The sequence below is a fragment of the Poecile atricapillus genome, chromosome 13 (genome assembly GCF_030490865.1).
Source record: "Poecile atricapillus isolate bPoeAtr1 chromosome 13, bPoeAtr1.hap1, whole genome shotgun sequence".
Lineage (NCBI taxonomy): Eukaryota > Metazoa > Chordata > Aves > Passeriformes > Paridae > Poecile > Poecile atricapillus.
Genome location: NC_081261.1, coordinates 11,297,041 through 11,311,179, shown reverse-complemented (window position 1 = coordinate 11,311,179; position 14,139 = coordinate 11,297,041). Strand labels below are relative to the sequence as shown.

At 39.1% G+C, this 14,139-nt stretch overlaps 1 protein-coding gene across 1 annotated transcript in view; it reads left to right on the top strand.

Annotated features, from left to right (window-relative positions):
• The first annotated feature begins 3,058 nt into the window (after positions 1-3,058).
• Positions 3,059-14,139, top strand: part of ATP10B (ATPase phospholipid transporting 10B (putative)) — a 41,696-nt gene continuing 30,615 nt past the window's right edge. The window contains exons 1-2 of the mRNA XM_058849141.1: positions 3,059-3,465; positions 12,544-12,748. Of these exons, the coding sequence (XP_058705124.1) occupies positions 3,059-3,465; positions 12,544-12,748 (612 nt within the window). The remainder of the gene's footprint in view (positions 3,466-12,543; positions 12,749-14,139) is intronic.

Genomic DNA, 14,139 nt, shown 5'->3' with positions numbered 1-14,139 from the left:
TACACCTGTGCCACCAGCCCAGGTGTCACTGGACATTCCTTCAACAATGCTGCGTTATTAGGTCCTGATTAAGCTTTCCCTTGATCTTTGATTGACATGCAGCTGTGCCCGAGTGAATTGGCAGTCTTTTCAGCCTCTGCTTTTTCTTTCTATTCCATATAAATAAGTAACTATTCTCTTTGAGGCACTTTAATATTCAGATTTGGAGAACTGAAATCAGAGTCAGCACATTCTGACAAAAACATAGATGCATAAAAGGTTTTTACATATAAAGGATCTTCTGGTCAGTTTCCAGTTTATTTTCATTTTTTGCTGCTTCCTTTTGGAATTTTTCAGCATTGCTGAGTTCCCACATGAACATCTGCAACATAATTTCAGACTAAGTGCTTTATAATCATACACACTGTAAATATTAGATTGTCTTTTAGAGGCCACTTCACTTTGATTTTGAATATTAAGTGGAACAAACAAAAAAAATTATTATTCAGACAATTGCTCTAATTTTGGTGTCCTCACTTCTGGGCTACAATGCAACTAAATTTTGCTGTTGCTGGACTTTGAAAAACATGGTCTTCTAATTAAGTAGTGTGCAGGATCACTCAGAGAGCTGGAGACAGAGGCATACACGGGATAACAGGTATTGGTTTCTTTTCTAATGACAAACTCAAAGGACTTCTAAATAGGCAGACGAAAGCACAAGGGAACATTTCCCCATCCTGCTGCAGAAAATGTTGCTCATGTGATTTATTTAGAAAAAACAAGAGACAGCTGTTCAAAAAACCCTCCCCACACATAGATATTGGGCAGGAAGCGTGTATTTACAGTTTACTAAGTAAACCTTTTCCGATTAAATGGGCTTCCAGTACAGTGGGTCTACAAGTAATCTCACTTTGCCCTACCATAATCTTGACTTGCATCCCTGATCTGTCTCTCTGTGCTCCCTTTCCCCAGGATGTGAGATGGCTTCTTGCAGTGTTACGCTGGTGGCCAGGATTGTGTCTACCCCAGAGGTTACTTTGCTCAAGCTGAGTTACCATACTCATGCTTAATTCATGTTTAGGAGGGCTTATTGCAGTCTGTTGCTCCCAGAATGTATTGGGCCCAAAATTCTTTGATACTTTTTAAATCCTTAAAGATGGAAGACTTTTCTCAGCTGTGGAGAGATGGTAAGAATTGTAGAATCCTCACGGTGCTGGTTGCTGCTGTTTTCTCTGATTGTTGGTGTCTTAAGTGCTTTTCATAGATAAAGCAGGTTCCCCAGATACAGAACGCTATCAAGATATTTTCACTTCTACATTACCTGTAAATCAAGAAGGTCTCAAATAATACAGGTCCCCTCTAAGGCTTAATTCCATTATTCCAAAATTTTTATTTGATTTCCTAATTGAAAGCAGCAGTTGTAGTTGTAGTGGAAACTGCTGATCTGATTTTACAGTAACTCCCTCACTGACATTTCAGAATACTGTAAGTTTGGAAGAACCATTTCAAAAATTTTTTTATACCTTTAAAAATGCCTTATTTATCTCACTTAAATCATCTCCATATCACTGAGGTTTTGTTTCATATTACAACAGTGTGTGCTGATATATACAGGTTTTCATTCCAAATTTTCAGAGCAGCTTGCCAACACACACAGCATCCTCTTCTGATAGCAGAAGGATCTGGAGGATAAATGGAACTTTCTCAAGTCTGGAACAGAAAACTGGGGCTGTACAGAAAATTGAAACAATGTCTTTCAGATGTATCACAGGAAAACCACTAATGCAGAAATTAATGATCAACTGCATTCAAGGTGAATGATAATCAGGAGATGAAAAAATGTTCTAGGACTTTCAGTAAGCAGAGAGATCAATACAACCCAGCCTGCCTTTGTAGCTGGTGCAACACCTGCAGGAAGCTGTTTCCTCAATACTGACTCAGAAGGAAGAAGTATTTTCACTGCAATTCTTATTGCAACATTTCGATTTCATCAGAGTTTCTTGTCCAAGTACTAACTTGGACAAGTTAATTAAGTTAGTTAAGTGCTTGTCACTACATCATGAAGCAAATACGAGTTTTCATTTAAAATAAGTTTAAATATTTGTGTGCTTTCCTTTTTTTCACCTGCCTTTAAGCCCAGACAACAGGGAAAAAAAATTGCTATGGTTTGCATATAAGTCATTGGCTCTTCTGGAAATGATCCCTTATCTGTGCTGACACACTTACGTGTCAGAGGAAGAAGGATCAAAGGGGAAGGGGTATCTGGGTGAGAGAGGAAGGTTTAGGGTCCATCGGGGAGAAGGATCAGGCTGAGAGGCAATCCAGGTACATTGCACTTCACTTGCTTATGTCTATGTATGATTCCTCTGACTACAAAATCATAGGTTTACTTAGCTTGGGGAATGGGGACTGGTTGTTTGTTTAATAATAATCCATGTTATGGTCATGAAAACAAACAGTAGATAGAGGAAATAAAAGAGCAATACTGTCTGTACTGAGGCTTGTAGCAATCTTTTGTTGACATCTGGGACGCAGAACTCTGCCCATTACCTTTGAGCTTCCTGGCAACTCCCCGGGTTATAAAGTGATTATTAAACTCCTGGAGTGACCTGTGAAAATCGTGTGTAGGTTCTCAGCTTTGCCACTGCTCTGTGTTAAAGCAGAGACACTTTATGAGAGCAGAGAGTTACTGCCAGGGAAATGGTCTAAACAGGGCCTCCAGGCATCTGCTGACAGGAAGAACAAAACATTCAGGATACTTTTGGCATACGTGAGGTGCAGCCGCCCCAGCAGGCTCTGAGACCTGGCGCAGCTGAGTCAGGATGATTCCTGTCCCTGGGTAGGCGCAGGTTGGAGTGGAAGAGACAGCCCTGGGCTTCGGACATCTTAACTCTTCTCTCCACCATTTGGGAGTTCACTTGGACTATTGAACTCTTCTAAATACATTGGTTTTCAACTTGAAGCTACTTTTTGAAAGAAAAACAAGATGTCAAGGAAAATTGTTTCAGGCAACTTCTCTACAATGATATGGAAAAAACATTTTTTCAAGGAAACCTGCTGCCAAGGTGGTGCTCCAGACATGGAAATCCAAAATGAGGAGCTGGAGAAGCGAGGAAAAGTAAGGAAAAGAAAGAAGAAAAATGAAAATAAACGTGTGATCGTCTCCAATTTGCCCTTTGGAAGCAAGTGGAAGGACAATCCGAACAGATACTATGACTCCAATGAAGTTAAGACCACAAAATATACCATCTTAACTTTCTTCCCGAAAAATATCTATGAGCAGTTTCACCGCTTTGCCAATATTTATTTTGTGTTCATTGCACTGTTGAATTTTGTGCCAGTGGTGAATGCTTTCCAACCAGAGGTGTCTGTGATCCCAATTTGTGTTATAATGGCCATTACAGCCATTAAAGATGCTTGGGAGGACTTCCGGCGGTATAAATTAGACAAAGAAGTCAATCATATGGGATGCTACATTTACAGCAGGTAAGTTTTATATAGCTTTTATTACTAAAAACATTGGCTCAAGATCTTTTATCAATGGTGAGGCTGTTTGAAAAAATTGATAAATAATTGCTGAAAAATCACAGTCATTAGGTAAAATAGGGAAAAGTCATGGCAACTATATATCACCTGGTATTTGTTCTCATACAGGGAAAGATATAGATAAATAGATATACAGATGTATAGATATATAGATTTATTTTTTTAAGCATTTTTGTACTGGGAAGTTAAGTTTGAGTTTCATTATATTGGTGCATCCATCAGCCTCTTAGACCTGCATTGCAGTGAAAATAGGTGTTTAAAGAGCTACAAGCAGCTGAATTTCTGAGACATTTTCAAAAGGGTTTAATTTTATTGATATAACTTAGCACAGAACAAGATTTGTCATGGGACTTGTTTGTATTCTCAGATGCCAAGAAATCACTTAAAAACCCACCCTTTGAACTACATTTTATTTTATACTCTACATTGTTGTCTAGCTTTCAATTATTTTTTCTTTCTTAGGCAGTATGTAAAATGAACCTGTAAAAACACAGTCTAGAAATGAAAGATAGTAATATATGCCTCGGCTTAGTCACCTCTAAATGAATTGACTACATGTGCTTGGGCTCACTTCTTCAAAGTGTTTCATGACTTTTTGATTTTAGGACATTCAGAAGATTGAAAATTATGTTTTATTGTATCAAAACTGTTCTCTCAGCAAAGCAACAAATGACTTCTCCCTGATAAAATATCACATCTGGGAGTCAGAAGTGCAAAAGTTTCCATCTCCCCGAATGTTCCTGTCATCCTTCAAATTAATCCACGGTGCTTTATATAATATGTGCTTTAATGAGCAAGATCTTGCAAAACTCCAGCTTTTATCACATAGGGCTTTCATTTCTGTTTGTTTCTCCTGCATGTGTTTTCAGATTCTTATTTTTATGTCCTGCTGGTTAAACAGGAAAGCAATAGGTTTGCTTGTTTAGGGGCTAAACCTAGGTCCACATATAGATAATGATTTTTTCTAAAAAAAATCTGCGCTCCTCTCCTTGCCAACTTTTTTTAAAGAGCTGGCATTTTACAAGTTTCTAAATATGGTGGATTTAAGATCTCTTCCGTGGTGAAGAATGTCAGTAATTGTAGCTCTTTGGGTTGGGTGGCAAACTGCTTCTTCTGCCGATCTTTGAAATTTCAGTCCAGTTGAATGTTCTAGTTTTTCCAGTGTTGCATTAGCCTATGAGGCAATGGATTATTTGTTAATTTTTGTTTATTTCTTAATATTTTTTAAAACCAGGACAGAATAAGAGGGGCAGTAGATGCTAATGAATAAATCTACATAGGGATCTTATTTATTTCCTCTTAACACACAGAAGCCATGTCAGTTTAGGTCTGAAAGCTTTTTACCATGGCAACATGAGAAGTAGGGAATACAGTAGAACTTGTTTTGTATACGGGAAAAATGTCCATCGTGGAATGATGACATATATTCAGATCCAGATTCAAGATTGTTATGCAAAAACATGAGACAAGCCTGCCTTTAAATTTGTTATTCCATCCCATAAAAAAGATTTCAATCTTGTCTAGGATCTTGTCTTTCACCAAAGTTTTATGGCCCAAAAAGGTGGTTTCAGGGAAAGGAAAATGAGAAGGGCTTCAGACTACAGCATTCATCCTATCTGGAAAAATTGTGGGTAATAACCATCAGATGTGGGTAATTGCCATCAGATCAGTCACTACAGCTTATTATATTATGAATAATTTTAATCAGTCTTCTCTGGTGCTTTGGGAAGCTGATATTTCTTGTTCTTCTTGCTAGCTGCAAAGTCATGAAAGGACATGATGTCTTCTAATTTTATTCCATAGGAATCATGAAAATAGGTAATTGTTTTACTAAAGGTGAAAGTCTTTTTGGGACACTGCAAATTTTGTTAATCCTGTGGCAGCAAAAAGTTATTTCTAATAGAACAACTGATTTCCATCCTGGATGAAATATTACTTAGATTTTAAAAGCTTATCTTGGAGTGTATGTTGTCTTTATTTCAGATTTTAATAGGGACTCTGGCACCTGTTTCAAAAGAAATATAAAGGCAAACCAAACATTTCCAGATGCTGAACGTTCTCCAAAACTTTCCTGAAGACCAGGGGAAATGCCTGGTAACTTTGCCTTCTTTCAGCACAGAGCAAGGGAAATTAAAATTAAATAGGCTCGCCTGTAAACATATTTATTCTAATTTTCTTTTCACAGAGATCAGCTGAAATGGGAATATAGTCTGCTGGTCAAATGAAAGAAAAGACACTTCCAGTAGCGTATTTAAAGAATATTTAATTGAAAAAAATGAGAGACAATTAAAAGGCATTAAAGTGTTTTGGGAAGATGCACTAACCTAGATGTTTTATTGAGGAGTTTATAGTTTTGGAAACAAAACTTTTGGAGTCATACTCTGTAGACAAACGTCTATTCTGTTGGAATGAATCACACAACACCCAAAGGAGAGAACAAAAATTGAATTGCAGATGGTACAGACCTATGTTTAAATGCCTGCTTTCTCATGGTGTTCTTTAAAATATATTTTGTCTACTTTAAAATTTTCCAAGCAAGGTGAACTTCCATTACCACAAAATGCCAAAGCATTTTCTATGATACTATACTTTATTATCCCCCTTCAATTGCATTTAAATTTCTCAAGTGACCTGATTTCATGGAACCCTAATTAGTTAGACTCCATCCATAACAGTTAATTATAACCTTCAAATGGGTGTGATTTTTATCATATTCATTTAGTTGTACCCAGATGTGGGTGAGGGTCCGTAGTGACACAGAGTCCCCAGGCAGGTGCAAAGGAGCACTTTTTTGGAAAAACCAGGCCTTTTTAGGAAGTTAGACCTTTATCAGGTACACAGTTTTAAATCATAAGAAACATAATTCAACCAACCACCATACACCACAATGTGAGTACGTGATGGCTATAGAACTTGTTTTTCTACCTCTAATTCAGATGAGTCATTTTTCCATAGTCATCTTCTACTTAGCCATAGTAGCAGGCCTGAGCCATGATTTTACACATGTAACAAGGCCCTTCTTTTATAAGGCTTTACCTATATGCAACACCCACTATTTAGTCAAGACTGGCACAGATGGTTCTTTTCATCTATCTTGTCAGTCATTCTCTGCAAACCTACCATGGTTATTTTTCTCTAAACTCTCTTCAGTTTGTCATTAACTTACTAACAGGGGCCAGCACTGAATGTGGTACACAAACCTGAAAGTGAATGTCAATGCAATAATTGCTAAAAGCTATTTTTCCTTGAAGTTCTATGAAATTTAAGGAACTAATTGATATGTAATTGTTATATAGCTTGGCTGTGATATTATCCCAAAGGTTATATCAAGTTCTGTAAATATTCCATAGCATCCAGACAGGTTTTTGCATCAATTTCACATTTTTAGAAGATTAAACCTACTTTTTCCTCAGTGTTTTAGTAGACACTAAGATACAAATGTAAGAGCTATGCACAGCTCAGTATGGCACAGCAGCAGCCAAAAAAACATTATTTAAGCTATTCTTATTTCTTAATTTTAAGAACCTAAATTCAGATATCTGAGACAGTGACTCAGAGAGACCTTCTTTTTATGCCTTGAATCATCTTGTGGGCCTTTTGGAGAAGTAGGTAAGCCAACAGGCATCCTAAATGAGGTAGCCTGATTACCTCATTACAGAAATGGTCATTTCTGTGGCCTCTGTAATGCTTTTAGGTTCAGTGGTTTTCAGGTAATTCCTACAAGCATCAATCTCCTCCTCCTCCTCCTCTCTAAGTCCATTGATGTCTGTGGTACAAAAAATTTAGGCTGGCCTTCTCTCTGACTCTGACTCTTTGTCTGCTTAGTGTAAGGTTTTAGAACATTTAAAGATTTTTGCATCAGCACTAACTGTGGGTTAGCCCTAGAGCAGAGGTATAGAAAGAAGAAAAAAGCAAACTGCTCATAACTGTGTTGCATGAAATCAGAACTGCCAGCAGCTAAAAAACTGAAAGTGGCTTAATCTAAACCCACTGTTTTGAAAAAGAATTAAAATTTTTCAGTCGATTGAAGTGTTGTAATTCTGTGCTGCAATTTTCTCTTTGACATCAATGGCGATTTGCTTTACTACAGGTGAGGGTACTTTATGTTTTCTATGGGAAGCTGGGCAGCAAAGGCAAAGGCTGCCCTTCTGTTTGAACCCCCTTCAAATGCTCTGTTCAGCTGGATTACTGAACAGAGAGACTGTACCTCCTGTGGATGCTCCCTCCATCCATCCTGTGGATGTCTGGGGTAGTGCCTGGGACTGGCCAGGGATGCAGTGACCAACAGAGGTATGGGGCATCTGGAGGAAAACAAAGAAAAGGGTAGGGGACATGCTTGAAAACAGGAATTGACTTACTATCAGATCTCAGAGTTTAAAGGAAAATAATTTTTCTCTGGATTTGGAAATATCATATGCAAGTCATTCAACACAAGGTGAACCTGAGAGTTTGTAAAGTAGAAAGCAGGATGACTTCCTGCTTCCTGGGCTGATGTGCTGACACAAAAAACCCCTCCCGCTGTGGGATGGGATCATGGCAGGAGCCAGTGACAAACCCACAAGCACACTATGGCACCTGCCCATGCTCAGGCAGTATCTGCAGCTCAAGAACATTATCAGCTAATTGTGCTGTACTCTGACCTATGAACAGTTTTCAGAATCAGTTCCTGTCTGATCTAGTGCCTTCCTTGAGTCCTAAATCTGCTCCTTTGTTGTCAGGTTTTTTTTGTTGTGTGGCAGTAGCTCCTAATGGTGAGGTGATGGACATGAAGTGATCTTTGAAGATATTTTGTGAGGGGTTTGCATATAAAAGCTGATATAATCTTTGATAGCATAAAACTCTGCAAGATTTTTATTTGCAAAAATAGGCTGTCAGGGGTAAGCAGCTGTGTGATTTAACCTGTTGCCCAGGTAGAACCAGACCCCAGAATACTGTTGTTTTGTGTAAAATAGGTGGTGCTTGAAGGAGGTACTTTCCAAATATAGCATTCTAGCAAATTTACATACAACAAAATATAAATATGTATGTTTCTCTATTGATGACACTGATAACTTTTTCTAGGAGCCATGACCTGGTGAAAATTTGGGGGGGGGGGGGGTATAGTGCAGAGCAAACAATATTTTGAACTGCAAAGAATCCTGAGATGGAGCTAGCAGTAATTCTACAAAATAAGATTCACTGGACTAATTGTATGATAAAATGTTTCTAGATGACAAAGATTTCTGAACATCTCTCTCTAAGAAAATCTAGGAGACACACATGCTGTGGAGTGCACATGATAAATTACTTTTATTTAATCTTTTCTGTATCGTAGAGCAATAATTTTTATTTCCCTCCATTCACCATGCATTTTGATCCAGTTTTTGCTTGAAATTTATCATTATTGAATCCAACAAAGTGAAATCAAATTGTTGACACAAAATCAATAATTTATTCAAGTTCCCCCATGATCTCCAACTGCAGCAGGACTCTTATGGTCCTTTTTTTTCCCCTAGAAATGACTTCATAAAATCTGTTTAGTTCAGGCCTTCTGTTCAGATTTGATGAGTTCAATAACAGTTCTGGCAGACATCGTTTTGATGAAAAGGCCTCTTTTCATTGGTAGTATCCTCTGATCGGCATCATCATTATATCTATTAGCAAGGGAACACTTTTTGAATGTGCTTTTGATGAATTGTCTGGCAAAAGAGAAAATGGACTGAGGAACTTTTATCTTACATCTTGTCTTCAATTTGCCACAGCCTTGATACCATATGCTATAAGAATCAAGTATCCAGATTCCTGCCAATTGAAAATCACCACATTGTCTATTTCTTCAAAAAAGAATATTTCAGCCCCATTCGATATCTCCTCATTCTCCCTCAATCCAAGGCTTGACTCTTTCTTTACTGACCTTGGTGTTTCCATGTTGTCTTTCTACGTGTCGTCACTCTGTCCTTTAGTCTCCCTGGAGAGAGGAACAAGGTCTGCAGGTCTCATCTGTGTGGTGAAAGGGTAAAATCTTGCCAGGCCTGCAGATGGTGGTGGGCAGTGGTTGCCACAGTCATGATGATGGATTTCAGGCCGTGCTGGGCTCCTCCATCCCCTGCCCAGGAGCCGCTGGGCTCTGGCCTGGCCTCCCCCAGGCCGCACAGGCCGCGGGGAGCGGTGCCAGCCCCACCGGAGCTCTGACACCTCCTGAGGCCAGAAGCAAAGAGGAGAGAGTTTCTGGCCTTGTGGTTTTTAAAATGTGGTACTCACAGAGCTGGATCTAATTTCTAAACGCTGCAAAATGTTGTCAGCTCTCAGAACTAGCCAGCTATTGGCCTGTGCTAGGCACAGAGGAAGCTCCCAATAGCTCCTCTTAGAGAAATCACTTCTGTGGGTGGTTTCTTACTTCTTTCCCTAAATGTCAATCAATGTGAAACCACCACAGTATGTTTCTCATTAGATCATCTTGGGTTTATTAAACTCCTCTGTTTATTTAGCAACTAGAGCTTGTGCTATTAACTTTAATAATTGAACAGAAAATGGGCAGTGTTCCCAGTTACAGGGATTGCTGAAAATAAAGTGTTTCATCTGAAAAATCTTGTTAGACAACTAGGAGAGTGCTGCCATGGGGTGCACCAGTTTCATCCTGAAGTACTTAAATTTCTTTCACTGGCAATTTCCTACAAAGTTACAGAAAAGCTTTGTACTATAGCAAATTTTTAATCTTACAGGTCCAAATGAAGAGTTTCCTTCAGGAGCAGAAAATGTGCATTCTTTGAAAACTCATTGGGATAGAGTGACGGTTCACCTGAATGCAGGTTTGGGATTCTAGCAATCCCTGAACTGTAGTCCCTGTGCTAAGTAAGGCTTTTCCTCTGATCTGAAAGAGGTCATTTGGCTTTTCTGACTCACTGTCTCCTCTGTAATTAGTGACTGGGTAGAGCCCTGAAGCTTTACGTGTGATGTAGGTTTCATAAGGAGTTACTGAAAAAAAATACAAATCCATTATTTCTGTGGATTATTTGAGCTAATCTGGTTTCTTTCAGCTGATGTTGAACAGAGCCAGCTGGACAAGGTCCTTCTATAGCATTTTATGAGTGGACAAAATCAGAATTATGCTCTGTAAACTTCTGAATTGTGCAAGAGTTGACGTACAGAGAGGTAGGATTGCCCTGCAGAAACCACAGCAAACATTAAATGCAAACTATAAATGGCATCCAAATGTCTATGATGGCATCTATTTCCTCTAAACTGATCTTGTACTCTTTCTTTCATGTTTTAAACAAACAAATTAAGAAGTCCTGTTCAGAGGGTGCTTGCCATGTAAAGGATTGGTAGTTACGTAATTCATTTGTTATATTAACTTAATATCTGCTTTGTAGAGGATTAAATACTCAGCATACACTTGCTAAAATACTTTTCAAATAGAAATTTAGCTAGATTTTTTTTTTTTTTAATGCATAGCAACATCTAATTAACTTACAGCAAACCTCTGTTCTTCAGTGTGGTCTTTAATGTCTTTTGTTGTGCAAAAGAAAAAGGACATGCAGGTAAGTAGTCAGACAAAATACAAAGAATGAAAAATTCAGGAAAGAAAAATTAATGTAAGATGAAAAGATATTGCTCCAACCCCATCATTTAGTAAGTGCTTCAAAAGCATCAGTAAAGGGATTCAGATAATTAGGCTTGGGGGTTCTTTTTTTTTGACTAAAAAGTGTGTACCACTGGGAAATGGGCAGAATTTAACTTCTTGCATAACCTGTACAGGTAACTGTTAGTAGATGTTTTGCAGATAAGGGCATAAGCCAAGTGTGATGGTTTGCCTGGCAGCACTGTGGGCTGGCTCTGCTTTGCAGAAAGTAGGTTATCAGGAAGCAGCCCTGCTGTGTTTTTAAAGACATTTGGCCTGGCTGTGAAGCAGTGCTCGGATGTGTGCTTTGAACTGTAGCAAAACACTTTATCTCTTCTATCACTGTTCCCCTTCTCATGATACAAACACTTCAATGAAAGATAGTATTCTCTGTGCAATAGATGAGGGTGATTAAAAACTTTACCAAAAATGAGACTCTGAGTCATTACAAAAGAACTTTTATTGTCTGTCTGGTAAAGTATCATAAGCATTTTCCCTTTCAAAGAGAAAGGCATAAGATGATTCAGTTATTCATACTGAAAAAATACTTTCCTCTCAAGGAGTTAGAGGAAACAAGCCATTGTTGCACTGCATTTTCCCCATTAACTAATTTTAAAGCTTATTGTGTAGTTTCTGGTCTGCTTATATGGTTAAGAGCAGTTGAAGTGTTAATTACTGAAAATGCAATGTCAAAAAAGTCTGCTATTTGCTGAACTTAGTTCGTTGATGGAATGGTGGTTTCTTTTCCTTGAACCCCATGGGCTGTTTTCCTTTTCCTTTTCCTTTTTTTTTTTTTTTTTTTTTAATTTTTTGTTAATTTAGAAGCTCTTTGTTTCTCACTTTGACTTTTCCATTAAACTTGGGCACTGCTTGTATTTTTTTTTCTGCTCAATACTAAGAGATCATTTGTTAGCTCTTCTACCTTTTGAAGTTGTTTCTTTTTACTAAACTCAAGATTTGTAACTACCCCTTGAGAGTTACAAACTGAAAAGACCTAAAGCAAGTGTGGCTGAGGTATCAATTTGCTTCTTTCAGGATCTATATGCTGATGTTGGAGAGTATCTAGGAAACAGTCAAAAACAATAATCTAAACTTCTCCAATAAGATACTCGAAAATACCTCTGTTAGTCTGAACTGCCTTCTATATTTTGCTGTGTAGATTATAGGACTAGTGCTAGAATAAAAGAGAACTGCTGTAAATTTTTTATTCCATGTAAAAAATTAGTTTTTAAGTGACATATGGTGAAAAGAGGTGTTATGGAAGTGTCTGAATCATTAATTTCCAGCTTCTGTGCTGTGTCCTTTAAAAAAAGTCAGTGTGCCCCTATCCCCTATTTTCTGTTTTTGAAGCCCCAGAACCCAGAAGTCCTGCCTTTGTAATGTCACTCATCACCCATTATACACTTTTAATGCAACAGGGAGGAACATGCTTACGTGGAGAAGTGCTGGAAAGATGTCAGAGTTGGGGACTTTGTGCAGCTGCAGTGTAACGAAATCATCCCAGCAGATATCCTGCTGCTCTACTCCTCTGATCAGAATGGGATCTGCCACCTGGAAACTGCTAACCTCGATGGGGAGACCAACCTCAAACAGCGTCAGGTTGTGAAGGGGCTCAGCAGCCAGGTGAGTCTGAAAAAGCAGCCCATGGGTACATTTGTCTTTAGCTATGGACATTGTGCCACAGCAAAGCCACTGTACCGAGGGATTTATTTCTGCATGGCAATTGGAAGAAAGCTCGTGGTCCCCTGCCAAAGCACCCGTGGGTTTCCTTATGGATTCTGTTTCTCTGTTGCAGCTGACACTCTGCACTCAGTTTGTAGGCAGGTGGAGGTGTGGTAGCTCAACGGGGAGCTGCTAAGGCACCCTGCTGTGGAGGCAGGTCAGCCTGCCAAAGCTTTCCCATGGAAAAGCGTGCCCTGAGGAAGCTGTGATAAAGCTTATCTCAACCCTTTCCTGGAGAAATACCCCTTAGATGGGACCATCCTCTCTTGTCATGGTGAGCTATCCCACCATGCTTTGGTGACTGTGCTGATCCTCTGTAACCCATTGATTCTCCCCCCTGGTACAACCCTGGCCTTCCCCCACAAAAACCCCAGCTTCTGCCCAGTTCAGCAGGGAGCTGCCATCCCTGGCACCCCTTCGCAGAGCTGCTGGACAATAAAGGTTATCTCTGTGGAATTGCCACACGACGCTCCTGTCTCTCTATCTCTGAGTCGGCTCGGGATAACCTCGCAAGCTGAGCTGAAAATTACTGGGTGGAAATGACTTGCAGCCACAGGCTGGCCCTTGCTGAGGTTCCCTGGTGGCCAGGGATTGCCAGAGACCCCCAAAGGCTGTCTTTTGTGGGACCACTCTCGCTGGGAAGGTCATGGCTCCCTGGACCAGATCAATGGACCCAGCCTGGCTACCACACCCTGGGTTGTAAAAATTTAAAGAATGGAATCCTGTGTAGGAGTACATTGAGCAGTTTAATAGGAACTCAAGGAAAATTAAAATTTAAAAAAAAAGAAGTTATTTGTTTGACATCAGTTTGTGATTTGGTTTGAATTCTTAAAATCACTGCTTCTTTTTCATAGACAGTATAGCTTCCTTTTCACACTTTAGTGCTATATTTGCATGGCTCATGTTGTATAAACCTGAAGTAAACTAGAAAATATGTCTTAAGGAGAGTTGTTACATTTTCAAGTATCTTTAAAAGCACAGCAGGGCAGTTTCTCAAATAACCCAGAACAAGTTTAAGGAATGGTAACTTGTGAGGAAGAAAACTTTGTTCCATTGGAATCACTCCAGCAGACAGGAAATAAAACTTCACAGATAATTCTAGGAATTACATTAATTTATTTAGCAGTCAGTACCAGTGCCACTAGGAAGATCTTTTGGGGTTATTAGTGTGTGGGACACAGCTGCCAGGGAGCAACCCAACATTAAATAAAAGCACACCATTTCCATGGCCAGTTGAGATCAGGTGCTGTACTCCAGCATTATTTGCTTCTTGTTCAAATGGAAATCACTTT